Source organism: Acomys minous (genome assembly GCF_964271855.1).
Source record: "Acomys minous genome assembly, chromosome: 7".
Taxonomy (NCBI): Eukaryota; Metazoa; Chordata; class Mammalia; order Rodentia; family Muridae; genus Acomys; species Acomys minous.
In genome coordinates, this window is record NC_140488.1 from 3,693,057 (window position 1) to 3,713,008 (window position 19,952).

The following is a 19,952-nucleotide window of genomic DNA, read 5'->3' on the forward strand; positions in this document are numbered from 1 at the left end:
TTTTTCATACAAAAATAATTTAGAAAGCTATTTTAGAAGTAATCTAAAAATATTTATTTACCTATTTATTTGGTATTGAGTGTTAAACTCAGGGACTTGTGCATGCTAAATATGGCTCTACTACTGAGTTATTCCCCCAGGTAAAATTTATTTTAATCAACAAATAGTAGTTGTCTGTATTTATAGAGCACACTTTTAAAAAACAAGGTCTTGGGTATAGCCTAGGGCAACCTTGAATTCACAATCCTGCTTCGTTCTCCCTTGTGCTGGGATTATAGACAAACCTTACCAGGCTTCTTACTGATGGTCAAGGTCCAGGCCAGGTATGTGCAGCTTCTTGGTCTCCTGTTTACAGAACTGAAATAAAGGATTACCTGGTTTGCAAAGCACCAGGAAGCTTATGGACTCTCTCTGGAACAGTAAGTCAAAATTAGCTTTTTTTCCTTATGTTGCTGTTGGTCATGGTGTTATAATACAGCAACAGAACAGCGTCTTAGAGTTCTATTGCTGTGAAGAGACACCATGACCAAGGCAACTCTTACAAAGGAAAACATTTAGTTGGGGCTTATAGTTTCAGAGGTTTAGTCCATTATCGTCATGGCGGGAAGCATGGCAGCACGCAGGCACACTTGATTCTGGATGAGCCAAGAGTTCTACATCTTGATCTGAAGGCAGCTAGGAGGAGACTGTCTTCTGCAGGCAGCCAGGAGGAGGCTCTCTTCAGTACTGGGTGGAGCTTGAGCATAAAAGACCTCAAATCCCACCCCCTACAGTCTTGTACTTCCGCCACAAAGGCCACCACTATCAAGCAGGTCACGCCTCCTGATAGTGCTACTCCCTATAGGCCAAGCATTCAAACATGAGTCTATGTGGGAGGGTGGGTGGGGTGGGGGAAAGAACCTGTGCAAAACACCACAAGCAATAATTGACACAAGGCCCTTTCCCTCCATTCCAGCCCCTGTCAAATGTAGGGGAGAAATGGCAGCAGGTGGCTGAGGCAGGAAGCTGCACTTCTTTAATTGCAAACATGAAACGGAAAGCATGAACTGGAAGCCAGGCAAGGCTATAAACCCTCAAAGCTCTGTGTTTCTAGATGGCATACACACAGGATCATGAGGCAGTTGTACATCTGTGTTGCTGTGAGTGATAGGATTTCCTTTTTATTTTGGTTTTTTTTTAAGGACATATGTTATACATATCACTTTCTTCTTCCTTGTCATGCTAGGAATTGGGCCTAGAGCTTTGTACCTGCTAAGTAAGCATGCTACCACTAAGCTGTATCCCCAGTCTAATAATGCATATTTTCTTTATTCATTTACCCATTGTTAAACCTGTAGGTTGTTTCTGTATCTTGGCAACTTGGATACTATGAAGAATTCTTCAATGAGCATGGGAGTGCCCGTGCCTCTGATATATCGATTTCAGTTCCCAGGCATGGTCTAACTGGATTATATGAGAATTCTATGCTCACGTTTTAGGAGCTTCCATACTATTTTTCATATTGGCTGTATTAATTTATATTCCTTCCAACAGTATGCACAGATTCCCTTTCCTCTATAGCCTCTCTAACACCTGCTGTCAGTCATCTTTCTGGCACTAGCCATTCACTAGGTATAAGGTAAAAACACTCCGTGAGTTGTTTTTGTGATTTCTTCCCACCCTATCATCTCTCATGCCTCTCCTCCGTCTCCGTCCTTTCCCTTTTGCTGACAGAGTGTCGCTGTGTAGCGCAGGCAGCATCTCAGTGGCGATCTTCAGGCTGCTGCCTCCTGAGTGCAAAGAGTAAAGGCGTACCCGCGCCCCCATGCCTAGCTTCACTATACTTTCAATTTGCATTTCCCCAAAGGTTAGAGTTATTGTACCTTATTTTTTTTTTAAACCTGTTGACCCTATCATTTCTCTGGGAGAAATGTCCTTTATCTTATTGAGTTGTGAGTTCTTTATACACTTTGGGTATTAGCTATTGTGAGATTAGAGTTGTCACATAATTGTGCTGATTGTTTCCTTAGCTACACTGAAACATTTTAGTTTGATACAACCCATTAGTCTACTTTTGTTGTGTTTGTTTTTTGTGGTGCCAGGAGTTGAACCCAGGGCTTCATACATGCTGAGCAAGCACTTGACTTTCAAGCTACAACCCACCCTTGTATTTTGCTTTTATGCTTATGCTTTTGGATTGCTCTTCAGGAAACTGTCAGCTGGACCAATGCCTGCTACATCTTTTAGTAGCTCTACAGGTTTGGATATTGCATTTAATCAATTTAAAATTAATTTTGAGTTGGTTGCTATACTAGAATAAAGTTCTGATTTTTTTTTCCTGTTTTCCCACCAGCAGTTCTGAGGACACCATCCTTAACCCTTTGTGCATTTTCAAAAAGCAACACTCTATAAGGGTTACACTTGGGTTTATTTCGGGGTTGCCTATTTTATACCACCATTGTTCTGCTTTTATTTTTGGCAGAGTCAGATCATCCCTTACATAGCTTTTAGATCATTTTGAATTTCTGATTTTTTATATTATTCTTACCCAACTTGTAGTTTGAAATCAGGGGCATGATGCCTTTGGCTGGTCAATGTCTGGCTGTCTTAACTTTCCATACTGACCTCACAGGGGTTTGGCTTATTCTAAACTGTACCCCAATATCTGTGACTTTTGATTTTTTTCTATTCCTCAGGTATTTGTTTAAATCTGTACTCAGACTTGAGAGATAATTCAGTCATTATGAGTTTGATTCCCAGCATCCATGGTAAGCAGCTAGCAACCATCTGTAACTCTATCTCCAGGGATCTGACGCCTACTTCTGGCCTCCAGGAGCACCTGCACCTATGTCCATAAATAGACACATACATATATTTTTTAAAATTAAGAATAAATAAAAATTCAAATCTAAGATCTGTACTCGAGATAAAGTGTGTGACATGAGCTTTCTGAATGAAACTTTTTACAATGAAACTTAAGTTTCATCCCTTTTCTTGCAAAGTACATGACTTTATTATTCTGTATAGGTGAATAATATTCAATTGAACACATATACCACATTAGAAAATCCTTTTAACCACTGAAGGACATCTAGGTTGATTCCATAATGGCATATTCTTTCTTGTGCTGTAAAAACATGTAGATTATGGTATTAGCTATTGGCTCTGTGTTTATGATAGTGTTAAACACAAACATAATGAATTTTGTCAAATGCATTACTACATTTATTGTGATAATCATGTAGCTTTGCTCAGTATCATGTGTATTTGTTAGTATACTGTATTGCATATATTGATTTAGGATGATTTTTTTATCCCTGGGATGATTCCTGTTTGACAATGGGGAAAGGTATTTTAATGTGTTGTCTTATGTGATAGTATTTGGTTGAGGAATTTTGCCTTTGTGTTTATCAGGGAATGTTGTCCTGTACTTTTCTTGTAGTGTCCTTTGGGATGAGAAAAATGAGTTTGGAAATGGATCCCATGCCGTGTGTGTGTGTGTGTGTGTGTGTGTGTGTGTGTGTGTGTGTGTGTGTGTATGTGTGTGTGTATGTGTGTGTGTATGTGTGTGTGTGTGTGTGTAAAGATAGGTTACCTTTTCAATTGTAGATAGAATTAATGGTGAACTCTGAGAGACTTTTTCTCACTGGATTACTCTCTTTAGTCACTTTTGGTCTATTCATATTTCTTATTTCTTCCTGAGTTGGTCTTGGAGGCTTGCATGTTTCTTTGAATTCAACTGTTTCTTGTGTGGGGCTTGAGAGATGGCCCAGCAGTTAAGAACATCGACTACTTTCCCAGCAGACCTGGGTTTGATTCTCAGCACCCACATGGCAGGTCACAAGCATCTTAACTCCAGTCTTGGGTATAAGGACAGGAGTTTGGTTCCCCAGGAGGCCAGGGAAAAGCTGCACTTGGTGGCATTTCATACACAGAGCCATCTTCCCAGCTAGCCTGATTTTCTAGTTTCTAGTTTATTTCCATTCTGACCTTAGTGTTTTTGTTGTTGTTGTTGTTTTAATGTTTTACTATGTTTGGCTTTCCCTTTGTTCTATTTTCTAGCTTTCTGAGGTGTAACATGAGGCCCATTATGATGGAGACTTTCCTTTCAGCATTGCTTTCAGTTTGAGTATATTTGCTTCTATTTTTCTTTGTCTCAAGATACTGTTTAGTTTCCCTCTTGATTTTTTTCATTGTCTTATTGATTGTTGAGAAGAGTGTTGTTTAATTTCTATATATTTGTGAGTTCCTCTAGCTTTCTCCCTCCGTTCAGTTTTAGTTTCATGCTATTGCAGTCAGAAAACTACTTGATATGATTCTAGTCTTCTGCAGTCACTGCAGGGATGTGCTTTGTGTGCTGACACATGATCTGTGATATTCCCATGTGCGCATTAGTGGAGTGGTCTGTAAGTACTTATAAAAGCCAGTGTTTTCTTACTATGTTTAGATTGAATATGCAGTGATGGAACTCTCCTGTTCCTGTGTTACACTGTCTGTTCATATCTATTAATGACTGCTTCATACATTGGAGCTCCTGACTTCTCAATGAATTAACCCTTTTGTATTACCTAATGATCTGTTTCCTTCTACCATGTTGGAGTGTTTTGATTTTGACCGCTGGCCTATTTTTTTTTTTCTGTTGTAAATATAGATACTTTTGCTTTCTTTTGTTTTCCATTTGTATTCCCATCCCCTTACTTTTTTAAATGGCAAAGGCCACATCAAGGGTATATTTTTGATCTTGACATGGTGGCACATACCTTTAATCCTAGCATTCAGGAGGCAGAGGCAGGTGGATCATTGTGTGTTCAAGAACAGCTTGGCCTACAAACCGAGTACAGACAGCCAAGTCTATATACAGAGAAACCCTGTCTCGAAAAACCAAAAAAAAAAAAACCAAAAAAAAAAAGAGCCTGGCAGATGGTGGTTCATGCCTTTAATCCCATGGGATGCAGAGGGCCAGCCTGGTTTACAAAGTGAGTTCACGATAGTCAAGGCTGCACAGAGAAACTTTGTCTCAAAAAAAAAAAAAAAAGAGTAGTTTTAGAGTGTACCTCAAGGTAGAACACTTGCCCAGTACAGTCTAGATCCTGGGTTCAGTTCGTAGAATCACAAATTATAATAGTAAGCACAAAGAAAATATTTCCGTGTTACTGTGTTTTATTTTAAAAACCAACTAAACTTAAAATTATCTTATTTGTAGGAGACTCGCAAGACTTTGATCTGGAGGATGCGTTGAAAGATACTTCTTCAGTAAAGCGTGAGTCAAGCAAGCAATTACAAAAAGCAACCACTAGCGATCAGCCTGGACCAGACGCACAGTGTTCCCTTAAGAAAAGCAGACACATATGAGGAGATTAGTTGCATCTTTGTCCATCTGTTTGTTTTCTCTTACATGTGCAAGGCTTTTATCATCTAGCCATATGTGTGTGTCATCTTTTTTCATTTAAGATATATTGAATACATGAGAGAGAATGCATCTGTCTTAGCTTTTTTCCTGCTGTACAAAAAGAGAACTTTGACCTGTTTCAGCTCTTTCATTTTTTGGAGTCAGGGTCTCTCTATTTAGCCCTGGCTGCCCTGAAGTTCTCTGTGCAGACCAGGCGATCTTTGACTTGAGTACTCTGCTAGAGCAACAATGACTCTTAACCACTGATCTGTATTTCCAGCTCCAACCATGTCATTTTGCCATTCTTCCCAGTGTGATCCTTTGTACGTTGTTCTCCTCATGACTTCTGCAGGCTGTGAAGTAGCTGTTATGCCTCACTTAATTTGCTCCTTTCTCCCTTCAGCAAGATGGGAGCACTTCAGCACCACAACTATGAGGCCAGGAACAACCAGAGCCCCAGCAAATCCAGCAGGTAAGAAGGCCTGCCTGAAGTGCAAAGTGAGGAAGGCAAGGCTCATCTGAGAAGGGAAGTGACGAAAGACTCACTGCAACTCCATCTGAGAAAGTATTAGAATGAATTACGTTGAGTTTTTAGCTGCACATGTGAAAAGCCAGCCAAGCCGTCCATCTGAATATTAGATTTAATTCAACAGAATGCACTCTGGTTGATTATTATGCCTTATGTGAAGGCAGTACACTTTACTCCCCTATTACTTTGGGTGATTGAGATGATGACTGCCAGCCACCAGGTATAGGAGGAGGCAGAAGAGGTGAGTCCTCACGTGTGAACTATGGTGCCCCATATGTGACCACCTCCCCGTGGTGAGGAGGCCTGGTGGCATTCAGAGAAAGAATAAGCAGGCTACCCAGATGAGACATGATAGCCTGTGACCATATAGTGGGGGAGGAGGTCCCCCTTGGTCTCAGACCTAGGGGAGGGGAATAGGGTGAAAGTAAGAGGGAGGGAGGAGCAGGAGGATACAAGTGATGGGATAACAATTGAGTTGTAATCTGAATAGATTAATAACATTTTTAAAAAGAGGGGGGGTCCTATCTGAAGCCCCTGGGGCCAGTTTACTAACCACAGTACAGGCATGAGCCATTCATGGTCTGGCAGAGTGGGACAACCTCAGGCCACAGGAGAGCCCTTGAATGAAAATACTTAAACATTTTCTCTAAATTCTTTAAAGTTTTGAAGATCTTAAAAGAATTTGTTTATGTAGGTCACATCTATAAATATTTCTCATCTGAGAATTTAAAACTGAAAAACTGTTATTAATCTAAAGAAAATAAAAAGCCATATGCATCAACATATGTGACAGATTTTTATGAGAAATAACTGTGCTTATAAAATGAAAACACAATTTAGAGTAAAGAGTGACATAATTTTACATTTTTCTGTAATGTTTGGCTTGAATAGAATACCCTGGCATTCCTTGCCGTTTTGGTGCTTTGAGACAGGATCTTACTAGGTAGCCCAGGAGGGCCTGGGACTCACTATGTAGACCACAATTCACTAGATAGAACTGGATGACCTCAAACTCACAGAGATCTACTGCTTGCCTATGACCCCTCCTCCCAGTGCTGGGATTAAAGAAGATCATCACCATGCCAGACTCCACGTGGAGGAGGCTGCTGCTTCCTTTTTTTCTTCTTCCTCCTCCCCCCCCCTCTTCATCCTTCCCTTCCTCCTCTTCCTCTTCTTCCTCCTCCTCTTCCTCCTCTTCCTCTTCCTCCCCCTCCTATTCTTCCTCTTCCTCCTCCCTCCTCCTTCCTCTCCTCCTCCCTCTCCTCCTCCTCTTCCTCCACCCTCCTCTTCCTCCACCCTCTTCCTCCTCTTCCTCCTCCACCTCCACCCCTTCCTCCTCCTCCTCCTGCTTCTGTTTTTTCAAGACAGGGTTTCTCTGTGAAGCTCTGGCCACCCTGAAACTCGCTCTGTAGAGCAGGCTGGCCTCTATCTCTGAGATTCATCTGCCTCTGCCTCCTAGTGCTAGGATTAAAGATGTGCACCACTTGACTCTTCTCCTGGATTCTTATATATGTATATGTACTAAGCTGTTATAAATTCCTGAGGTCCAACTTAATATGTGAAGAAAACCCAAGCTCATGCAGATACACAACAGAAAAAGGAAAGAGAACTTAATGTGCTTTTGAGATCAGTTGAGATATTCTTCTCAGACAGGACACCAACGTCTGACCAGTGCTTATTTCCCAGAGTAAGTGCAGTGTGGAGTGTGAACTGTCAGTGTGAACCCTCCTTGCTCAGCTCCATTGAGCCCCACTGGACTCTCCTGTTCTTTGAATGGATCTTCTGCCCATTCATGGTTTGCTAGCACTGTTTGTTGGTCACTTGGAAACACTGGTGCCCTGAATAATGCACAGTGCCCATATTTTTATATGGTTCACTCTATAGTATCACAAAACCCACATTGATTAATATTGCCACCTGCCTCATCACAAGCCATATGAGGTGGCATACACCTGTAATCCTAGCACTATGGAGGCAGAGGCAGGGAGATGACCCAAAGTTTAAGACTAATCTACACCATATTTCAAGTTCTAGGGTAGCCAAGGTTACAGTAGCAAAATCCTTTGTTAAAAAAAAATAAACGAATGAATGAATAAAACAATGATTTCAAAAATTAGCTAGCTGCTAAAAAGCTGTTTATAGCGCAGTTACCAGTAGGTTTCTGAAAATTTTATATTTTAATTTAAATTTCAAATTTTATTATTAGCAACAGCTACTGTCAGGGGGAGGGGGCTCGAAGGATGGATGAGTCAGTAGTTAAAAACACTGAGTGCTCTTTCAGAAGACCTGTGTTTGTGAGTACCCACATGGCAGCTCTCAATTGTCTACAGTTCCAGGGGATCCAACTTTGCAGTCATACAAGTGTTGCACAGATATGAATGCAGTCAGATCACTCATATACATAAAATGAAATACTTAAAAAATAGGAGCTATCAGGGTTTGTGTTCTGGTGATAGGAAATTTTACTCATTTACAAGGAAATGTCTGACACATGTTCAAGTTGCGTAGCAGTTGTTATTTAAATGTAATCTTCAGGCATTAGTCTTGTTTCTGTAATTCAAGGAAAGCTATCTTCAGAGAGAAGTGCCTCATGCTGCTGAGAGTGTGTCAGGCTGTCTAACCGATTCAAACATACTGTATGTCGGAGAAAAAGTTTATTTTGTTCCTGCATTTTGAGACAGGGTCCCAGCTGACCTGGAACATGACATTGTAGGCCAGGCCAGCCTTGAATTCCCAGCTAGCTGGCTGCCTATGCCTCATAGTTGACTAGAACTGGTAGAGTGGGCATTAACAGTTGCACTACCATCCCAGGACACACTTCAATAAAAACAATAGTTATACTTCCTTGTATTAATTTGCCAGTGCTGCTACCCGAAATAAAAGTAGCAGTTTAAAACAATATTCAGTTTTTTAAGTTTTCCTCTGATGATTCTCAAATTTGTCTTTACCAGTGTTTTAAAATTGAAATTTTATTTTGATTTGGCTTTGGTTTAGGGAAAGATTTATTTATCCCCCCTTTTATAGTCTTGCTATGTAGCCAAGGCTGGCCTTCCATTTTCCCTCCTTCTCCCTTTGCCTCCTTGGTGCTGAGGTTAAGGCATGTACTATTATATCTGGTGATACTAAGTTTTACTTTGTAGCTCATCATAGATTAAGTCTCAGGTTTCTACCAATAACTTCTTGTACTTTCTTGCCATGTAGATGCAGTTTGTCCATTTTCCAGTTTTGTTTTGTGCATGCAAATACCATTTGGTGGCTTGTGCACCTGCCATTCTGGTCAGATACTGAGTGGTTCCATCAGTGTAGGCATTCCATGTTCCCACTGTACAACCAGCAGCCTTCATTCAGTTCTGTCCTCCTTTCCCCACCCCTTCCCCAATCCCTGGCTGCCACTAATCTCTTTTCCATTTGTAAAATGTCATTTCAAGAACGTTATATAAATGCCCTGTGCTATTGAGCTTCAAGGAGGACAAATCCGAGTCTTCTGTCCATCCTAATGGAGCAGGTAGAGAGCATGCCTGTAGTAGTTCATTCTCTTCTTTCCCCCATTTTAATTTCTCTTGGTCTCTTAGTTTATGTGATAATGCTGTTAGCATTTAGAGTCTTTCTCTCTTGGGTAATGTTCCTTGGCGATACCTCGTAGACACAGCTGGAAGTATGATGTAGTGATGTCCTGGGTACTTGATTCAATGAGCGTGAAGATCAGGCGTGATTGTCACAGGTCCTATTTATCTGCATTCTTGGCTTAGCATCCCCTATAAAGCAGCAATCCAGATGTCAGTTGGTACGAGGGTGTCAATTGAAATGTGAAGTTCTGTGAGCTCCCTTTTGGTCTCCCAATAGGGGTGGTTGACCACAACCTTTGCTGCTTAAATAACAGAGATTCATCTTATAATTGTGGAGGTAAAAATGCAGAATGAATCTTATGGGCTACATTAAACATACTAACAAACTGCATACTCTTTGGAGGCTCTATGGGAGAGTGTTACCCCTTTTTGCCACCTACATTCTTTACCTTATGGCTACTTCTTCCACTCTGAAAACTGTGAACATACCAGGGTCTTCTTTTTTCAGCTTGTCTGCTTTTGTATATTTCTTTGTTAGTCCAGGCTGATTTTAAGTTCCTTATATAGGTCAGGCTGCCTTTGAACTCCTGATTCTCCTGAGTCTGCCCCTCAAATTCTGGGATTATAGGTATGCACAAGGACACTTGGCTCTTGAGGACCTTCTATGCATACCATCCTGCCATTTACACACTTTATTATCCTTCACATTTGGATGCCTTTCCTTGTTCTTGCTGGTACTTCTGGTACTGTGTCTGCTTTACTGTGCAAAGTGGGCATCATTGTCTTGTTACTCATGTTAGAAAAAAAAGCTTTCAGGTTTCACTATTGCCTGTGATGTTACCTGTCCCCTTATCCTATGTGGCCTTCATTCAGTTGAGTTACATTACTTTCATCTTGGTTACTTTTCCAGTTGCTGTGAGAAAATACTCTGACAAGAAGCAAAGAAGGAAGACTATGTGCTCAGCTCACTGTCCTTTTTGTACAGTCCAGGGTCTCAGCCCAAAGAACTGTGCAATCTACCATAGGTGGTTCTTTTTGACACAATTAACCTAGTCAAGATAATCCTGTACCACATAGCCAGAGGCCTGTGCCCCAGGTGGCTCTAGAGCACACTGAGTCAACAAATGACACTAGCCACCACAGCTTCTATAGCTAATGTCTTGAGACTGTTCATCAAAAGATGTCAAATATTGTCAAATGCTCTTTCTATGCCTACTGAGCTGATCACATGATTTTTACTTTTAAAATGTTTATTTCATACTTTTAATGTCTATTGCTTGGTTATGCTGAACAATTCTTCTGTCGCAGACCTCAGTCCAGTTTTGATGATGGTATATAAGCTTTTAAATGTGCTGTTGAATTCTGTTTGCTAATGTTTCCCTGATGAGTGCTGCCTCTGTTCACGGACTTTTGCTTGTGTTTGGTCTCATGAAGTGAATGTGGAATTATTTTCTCCTATTCAAATCTGCAAGAATTTGAGAAGGATTAGCTTTAATTTTTCTTTGAATCCTTCAAGGAATTCATTTTTATAGCCATCTGTTCCCCGGATATTCCTTTGTTGGGAGGTCTTTGATTATTCAAAGTATTATTCATCCATTTATATTTTGATTTTTCATAATCAAGTCTTTATAGTTTGTGTGCTTTTAGGGCTCTATCAGTTTCTTCTAGCTTGCCCAGTTTATTGGAATAGATTGTCTATTGTAGTTCCTTATGATCCTTTGTATTTATTTAGTATTAATTGCAATGTCTCCTCTTCCATTTATAATTTTGAGTCATTATAGCAGAAATAAAGTTTTTCAATCTTGTTTACCATTTTTGAAAAGCCAACTCCAGATTTTCTTTCTTTCCTTTCCCTTCTTCTTTCCCCCCCTTTGTTGTATGGAACAAACCTAGGCCTTTGCTGTAAATGTATGCTTACCTCTGCCAAGCTGCATCTCTAGCCCCCAGCCTTAGCTCCATTAAAGCTTCCTGTTGTTTTTCTTGTCTTCCTTTCTTTCCCTGCATCCTTCTGTTCCTTCTATGCCACTTCCTCCTCCTGGCCTTTCAGGCTTCTTAACAGTTCTTCCTCTTAAGGGACATGCTTGTGTTGTCAAATGTGTGAACTCTTTACCAAGCATTCAATTCTGAAATACTTCCCTTGAAATTTTTATGATTTTCTATTTAAGCAAATATAACCCATCCATTTGCCATTAATTTTATATAAAATAAAAATGAAACCGATTACTTTTTATTTTGGAAGTCTAATTGTCCCAGCACCTTTTGCTGCAAAGATTCTTTCCCCCACTGAGTTGCTTTGCATATGTATAAACAATCACTTGCGCACATCTGAGGGCTTGTGAGCTCTTTATTCTGTTCGGTTGCCTTGCGTATATACCCACCTACCGCATCTTTGACGAGTGTAATATAAAATGAGCCTTAATATTGGGTAGAGTGATTCATCCCATCTTATTCTTTTCAAGGTTTTAGAAAGCTAATCTAAGGTTCTGCCTTTCCATAAAAATTTTATATTAAATTTGACTATTTCTGGAAAGAACACAGTGGGACATGTACAGGCTCGCATGGAACATATAGCTCAGTGTGGGAGCTGACAGAAGCTGACATCTCACTCTGTTGAGTTGGCTTTCCAGTCCGTGAACTGTTTATTTAGATTCTCTTTATTTTATAACTTTCAAGCTCTGTGTTTTCTTGATCTGAACGTAGTAATTTTCTGTACCATTGGTTTCAAAGTATGTATTTCAACATTTTGTTTTCTTTTCTTTTGTGAGTGGTGGGTTTTAGATGCCATATGTTCATCACCATTACTTGGTAATGCTATTGATCTCATTTTTTAGACTGGTGTATTTGCTAACTAGTCCCCCATATTTCATGTTCTTTGAAGTTTTTTTGTGAAGATGATCATGTCACCTGCAAATATGGACAGATTAATTTCTTCCTTCCCAATGTACACATTTTTTTCTTTTAGTTGTAGAACTTCCTGTACTCTATGATATTAGAGTGGTGGCAATGATGTTGTTTTGCTCCTGATCTTACAGAAAGAAAAGTCAGTAACTGTCTTCTAGAAGGCAGACTTGCAACCAAAGTAGTTCTCCTTCATTCCCAATGTGATTTTTTAAAACAAAGTCCCTTTTCATAAAATGTTCTAGATCTTTGCATGTTGGTGGTATAATTATATGATTTTTCTTCTGTAGCCTGTGTATTGATTTTATTTTCAGCCCTTATGTACCTAAACTCAATTTCCATGGTCTGAACAACTCTCACTTTGCCTCTTCTTGGGAGTCGAAACCCCAAGCCATGCATCTTGCCCTTCATTCACTGTGACCTCTTATATTTCTGTATCACTATGCTTTGTTTTGCATTTCTTCCTCTCTCCTACTTCTTTTTTGTTTGTTTGTTTTTGTCTGTGCGCCTTATGGATGCCTGGTGCCTAAGGAAGGCAGAAGAGGGTCTCAGATCCTGTGAGACTGGAGTTCCAGACAGTTGTGAGCAGCCATGTGAGTGCTGGGAACTGAACCTGGATCCAAGCAGCCAGTGCCCTTAACCACTAAGATATGTCTCCAACTCATGTCCATTATTTCTTTTCATGCTTGTACTTTCATATCCAGGAAATATCTCCAAGTATAATGTGACAAATATTTTCCAAAATGTTTTCTACTGAGTGTTTAGATCTTTGATCCATTTTTATATATGGTGTAGCATGATGGTCAAATTTGTTCCTTTGTATGTATGCACATGGTATTTGTCTCTTCTAGGCTTGCTATAACATTGTCATTACCTTTGTCTTTGAATGTCTTGAGTAGTAGGAATAATTATTTCAAATTCTAAAGTTTAAGAGAAAAAACTGATGTAAAAGACTCTTCCTGCAGGCAAAGACTAATTACAAAATAATGTCTCTGTCTCTCTGTCTGTCTCCATTTCTCTCTCTCTCTCTCTCTCTCTCTCTCTCTCTCTCTCTGTGTGTGTGTGTGTGTGTGTGTGTGTGTGTGTATGTGTGTTTTAATCACTTCCAGTTTACAAGACAATTCTCAATAATACATCACAGGAAATGCCAGTTCATTCATCGCTGCGCATTTTTATCTGTAGTTCAGCTGCCCAATTAATAGTGGAGGAAACTATGGCTTGAATGTTTTGAGGATCATACCTAAGCAAGTTCTAGAACTCCATAGTCAATGTGGTCAGCAGAGCTGGGCTCATGTTCTAGCACCACTTGTCAAGTAGTGAGATATGGACCTATATTCTTCTCTCAGTCCCCAACCTATAAAAAATAGGTTAAACCTATCTCTTTGGCATCTTTTCCCAAGCAATTATGAGGTCATATAAGAATTTCAAGCGCTAAGACAGTACTCTATTCATGGTGTGACTTCCTTAAACTATGATGTAAGTATATATTTTGTTATTAAACATGACTCTTGCTATCTCCCCCCTCCATGCTTTTAGAGAGACGGGACCGTTTCTCTACTACCACAACTAGAAGGCCAGTAACAACTAGACCATCATCAAATCCTATGGGTAAGACAAGCTGAGAAGTAAGGAAGAATTTCCATATCAGCTATTGTCTAGTGCTTTGTCCTAATTAAAGTTTCTGTCAATGTGATAAAACACCATGACCAAAAAGAACTTGGGGAGGACAGGGTTTATTTGTCTTATATTTCCACAGCACTGTTCGTCACTGAGGGATGCCAGGACAGGAACTCAAATAGGGCAGGAACCTGGAGGCAGGAGCTGATGCAGAGGCCATGGAGGGGTGCTGCTTACTGCCTTGCTCCCCATCGCTTGCTCAGCCTGTTTTCTTATATAGAACCCAGAACCATCAGCCCAGGGATGACATCACCCACAATGGGCTGGGCTCTCCCCCATCAATTACTAATTTAAAAAATGCCTTACAGGCTTGCCTACACATTTTCTCTGCTGAGGTTCCCTCCTCTCAGGTGACTCTAGCATGTGTCAAGTTGGCATTAAAAACTAGCCAGGACAGTGAGTGATTGTTTCTTTTCTTTGTGGTTTCCAGAACCAGATGGATTTGACTTGAATGATGCCTTGGATGATCAAAATGATCTAGATGGCGGCAAAAAGCCAAATGCAGGAGATGGAGGAGGTAAGTACTAGCTGCTTGACACCGTAGGCCAATGCTGAAGTTCCTAATAGGGTCTGTTCAGAGCACTGTAGATCCAGGCCATTTCAAACTGTAGGAGAACCCTACCATAGTAATGCTGAAACTTTGGGCTCTTGGGATTCCCTGAATAATTGTGAGTCTCAATAAGTTGTCTGTATGAGTCATATCCATCAGTTTATCATCTGTATATTTTTAAAAAATTAAAAATCAGTATTATTAGTTTAAAATGATTACTACTAAACCAATACATATTAACATAAATAGCCCATTTTATGATAAATTAACATGTGTAACAAGATTAAAAATGGTCTAATGAGAAGAGTGGCATTATTTTACATTTCTTAGAAATTTCTAGACTATCCATTTTGCTAGGTGATACTTGGATACTCATATTGACATTATGCAGCTTGAAAGCTGTCCTCTGACCCTCATATGTGCACTACGGCATGTGCATACCTGCACACACACACACACACACACATACTTACACACACACACATACACAGCCACTTAAATAATAAATATAATTAAAACATAAGAGTTTTAAAACAAACATATACATGAATAATTTTTAAAGTGTTTAGTAACTTCCTCACTCTAGTTACATTTCTACTTGCCCTAACCAAATACCTGGCAAACAAAGCAAAGAGGAAGGCTTCATTCAGCTTATTGTTTCCAAAGTTGAGAGGTCCCCAACATGACTCAGCCGGTCATATTGTATCCACACCCAGGAAGCCCAAAGGGAGAGACAGGAATTAGGCTAACGAAGCTCAAACATCAGCTCCCAGGGACATATTTCCAAATGCAGGGACTCAGGAGTTCCTACATGAATCTATAGGGTCGTTTCACATTTGAACTACAATACCCACCCAATGGACTTTTGCCCATTTGTTGTTTTGTAACATTGCAGGTCAGTTTTTTGGAAAACCTTGTTGTATTGAGTTTTATCAAACTTCAGTGTAATGCCACATGTTATTATAAAAAATCAAAAGCCAATTTCCTACTAATACCACCATTGCCACTGGAGAAAGTCGCTATGTAGTGGGATACCAATGGACTCACAGTAGCTTATAAAGACTTTACTTGGAATCTTATTAATACGTACCACCAGTGACTGTCCTGAGCTTATGGACTCTTTTCCTTCAGTTTTAAGAACTGCTTCCCAAATAATAAGATTGGTATAGCATTCATTCTGCCCAGCAAAAGTGGCCTCATGACACAAGGCAGATAAAACCAATTGGAACTGAACAATCACACAAATGACTTTTGTGATGTACCTCCGGTACTTTGGAATATAGTAGAAAGGCTTTAAGCATACTTTGCCTTTCAGCACATAGGACATTCAGGAGGATGTGTACTTAATAGTTGAATTATTATTATAAATGATTCTGCTTCTTGTGTTTAGTTATCTATGATTGTGTCACAAATCATGAGAAAGTTAGGGAGATTTATTTTTAAAGAAATGAGTTAAGAATTCCTTTGCTCAATGAAGAAGCTGAGTTTTCTATTCAGAGTCTCAGATTGATGCAATCAAGGTACTGGGATTGCGGGCGGGGGGGGGTGTCTCATCTGAGCTTAGGTTCTCTTCAAAACAAGGTGATGTGCTTGTTAGTAGAGTTTATTTCCCTTCAGCTACAGGAGTAGTGGCTCCTTTAAGACCAGCAGGAAGAAGAGGAGAGACTTTAGCTTCCTGTTTCTGAGCTCAGGAAAGCCCAGAACTAACTTTGAAAGAGTTCACTTGTTTGAGTCAGGCCCTTAATTACTTTGACAGAATCCCTTCATCTCTGGCATATAATGCAACTTAATCACTAGGATTATACCCATTCATTCTCTCTGTGGTTATGCAAACACTCAAGGTGATTGGAGGTTATACAGAACACATATACTGGCAGTAGGCAGTCTAAGGGGCCTATCATCTTCAATCTTTTTCATCTCCCTCCTCCTCCTTCCCTTCCTCCTCCTTCTCCCCCAGCTCTCTTTAGTTTGGGCATCAGACATGATTCTCAGGAGTGTATATGTACTGTACCACTGACCCCCACACCCATGAAGAAGAATGCCCAAGTATCATTGGCAACATTTACTAGTCCAAATTTCTTGCTGCTGAGATGATTTTTTTTTTTTGCCACTGAAATGTATGTTTTTTCACTAGGTTTTTCAAACAAGGATCTTGAAGACATCCTGGGAGGTGGGGGATACAAACCTGACAAGAATAAAGGTAGGAGTATTTCTTTGTCCCACAAAGCACCTAATTCTTGTTAAAACATTGGCGGTGTGGTTTCCAGGTAAAGCGAGTCATTCTTACTCAGCCTCTGGAAGATAAGGCTTAGACATTAGCACTTGGAACTTGGGGTGGGGCCTCATTTGTAAGCCATCCTGGAGAAGCTCCCTATTTGCCCTGTTGCTTTTTAAGCTAAGGTTCTGCCTGTGTTGGTGTCAGCACCAAGGGCAGTGGCCTGTGGCAGGACAGTGCAGGGAGCATCATGGTAGCCTTACTTGGAGAGTCAGTTTTCCATGCAGAGGGAGGGTTCAAATATAACACAACAAACGTTGTAAAGAAGCCCCTGGTAAAGCAGATCTTTAAAACATACCTTTGTAGTCTCTTTCTCTTTCCCAGGGAGAGGAGGAAGGGGAAACTGTGCTTGGTCTGTATTGTATGAGAGAAGAAGCTATTTTCAAAAAGCAAAAGAGTAAAAGAAAATATCCTTCCCCCCTAGGCCCTACTCCTGAGCACTGTTTAGCAGCCAGTAGCATCCATTCTTACTCTAAAGAACACAGGTGCTTTGCTACTTTGCAAGAGAATTTCAGTGTAGCCATCCGGAAAGCATTGTTATGAGAATTGTCATGCCCACACTCCCCTCCCACCAAGTTTGTCCATGTTTAAAGGTGTAAGAAAATTAAGCGACAGGGTTAGACTCTCTAGAAGTTTTGATCCAGTCTGACTGACAAAACAAAACAGCAGAACAGAACAAACCAACCAACCAGCAGCAGCAGCAGCAGCAGCACCACCACCACCACCACCACCAGCACCACCAGCACCAGCACCAGCACCCCCACAAGAACCACCATGACCACCAAAAGCCCTTTGTATTAATAAATAATTTAGTAAGAGTTTTCCAACGGGTCAAGAAAGCTCCTGTGCACTCCTTCCCCGGCTTCTCCCGAGGATCTTCTAGTGCAGAAGCACAGGAAGTTATCTGAAGTAGGAAGTTGACATCCATACAAGAAAGTCACCAACTGACCTTACAGAAATTTTGTCAAATCTCATCTTATATGCACTGCTGTGTGTGTGTGCGTGGATGCATGTATGTGTATGTGAAATTTTATTACATGTGTAGATTTCAATAGCCATCTCCACAACTGGGAGACATAATCCTTGCTGTACAACATCCGGTTAAGTACAACCTCACAGTTCCCCAGCTATGAATGATGGGAACCTTTCATCAGAGCATATGTCAAATTGGATCTTAAGCATGGGGTGAAAGGTGTAAGCAGTCTTGTTATAACCCATAGGTGTAACATGCTACAACTGTGACCTCTGACTACAGTCACTTGTGACAAGATGTTAGAATGATAAGCTGTGGTGTTTAAAATTTCCATCCTGTTGTGATGGAAATTTGTATTAGGGTTCGAAGGTTGCAACTTGTGAGTGTCCTGGTTATAATGCATTAAGACCCGCCCTCCGAGCCCTGGCTGAAGTCGTAGCATTTGCTTCTTTCTTGCAAGCACTGTGCCTTTTATGTGGGAACAGTGTTCTCTTTTGCTTAAGGTGTACCGTAGTCACATTTGTCCCCAGAAACACCTTTCCAGATGGTGTCAGCTCTAGGACTAAGCCCTAAAAGCCTCTAAATGAGACTTCCAGGTGTCAGGAGAACATGGAGCATTGAAAGGGCAAACCCAGCAAATGAGCCAATTACTCCGGGGTGACAATTGGTATTTCCAGATGGGGAGATGAGGGCACTCATCGAGTATGTAAGCACGCACAGGAATAACAGTCTGAATGACATGCTGGGGGCTTTTCTTCATTAAAAGTACTTGTTTTAGCAAGGAAGAAGTGTGAGGAAATTCTTTAATTAGGCCCATATTGGAGCTTGTCTTGTAAAGAATAATCAATTGTTCGCTTCAGTCATCCCCTCTGTCACCATAGGTGTCAGGAAAGAAGATCAAAGGGTGAAACTGGAACATGGGCGAGATTCAGAGACACCATCCTTTCCACCAAACAAGCTCATGATGGGGAGCGAAGGGAAAGCATCACATTTACATAAATTAGAAGCTCAATTAGTGTACCTCCCAGCCTCAGATCTTCAAGACATGGCTTCAGTTGTTGTTTCAGAGTGGATTTCTGAGGTCATATATTATCCGTTGTATATTGTTTCCTCACGGCAACATTTTCAGAAACTGAGTCTGGCTCAGAATGAGTTTGTAACCGAGTCCTCTAGCAGCTCTTGAAGCCAGTGACTTGGAAGCACTCTGCTCTTCCTCCTTCCTTGACCTCCCGAGACTCAGATTGCCGCCCTCTTTTGTCAATGGCCTCCTCCTTTGCCCAGCACCAATGGAAGAAGATCCACAGTCTTTCTAGCTTGGGCATGGGGAGAGACATAACAAATGGTCCTACTGTTCCACAGTGTGGAGACACGTCAGACAGTCCCTCCAACACACCAGAGGATGCAGCATGAACGTAGAGCTTTTTGCCAAGCCATTCCCAATGTATATCATTGGCTGTTTTAATATCCCATATCAGATCAGGACAAGACAACGCCATCATATCTACAGAATATTCTCAGGTCTCTGGTGGGAAATGGATGAGATGTGGCTATTTCGGCAACAGTAAGAATACATTCCCTGGTGGCTAGCGCAGGCACTCAGTATGTTTTGACATAGTATTTCTCTTTGATTTTATTTGGTAACTAAGTCATTTGCAGCCATGTCTCTTCTATTTTTTATTTTCTTTTTCATCAGGGTTTTATTTTATTGCTCCAGTTTTCCTGGATGTCATGAGCTTCCTGCCTTAACCTTCCAGTTACTAGGTTCAAGGACAGCACCACACATACAGCTTTATTTATTGGCTTTTAAAAATTATACTTCTCTTATTACATTTTTTGAGACAACAAAAGTACATTAAAAAATATCTAAATGCTCTGTGTCTTGCTGGAAGTCTGGGACACTCACAATGTCCTTAAACACTTGAATACCTCCCCAACAGTTATAGACATAATTATCTACTGTTTCACGATTCTCTGTGTCCTTGACAACCAGATGCGTCAGGCACTCACTGTGAGCTACGAGCTGGGCTGCCGTCACAGAAGGGCAAGCACATGCCTTGTGTTCCTGTCTCTCCCAGTAAGTGGCTCTGTAGGACTCAAGGCTGACGTCTATATGTGC

The 19,952-nt window shown here is 40.7% G+C and overlaps 1 protein-coding gene across 3 annotated transcripts in view; it reads left to right on the forward strand.

Moving 5' to 3' along the window:
* Positions 1-19,952, forward strand: part of CD99L2 (CD99 molecule like 2) — an 87,881-nt gene that overhangs the window by 54,635 nt on the left and 13,294 nt on the right. For all 3 annotated transcript variants that reach the window (XM_084790402.1, XM_084790400.1, XM_084790401.1), the window contains exons 2-6: positions 5,183-5,239; positions 5,772-5,840; positions 13,898-13,969; positions 14,469-14,555; positions 16,723-16,788. In XM_084790402.1, coding sequence (XP_084646528.1) covers positions 5,183-5,239; positions 5,772-5,840; positions 13,898-13,969; positions 14,469-14,555; positions 16,723-16,788 — 351 coding nt within the window. The remainder of the gene's footprint in view (positions 1-5,182; positions 5,240-5,771; positions 5,841-13,897; positions 13,970-14,468; positions 14,556-16,722; positions 16,789-19,952) is intronic.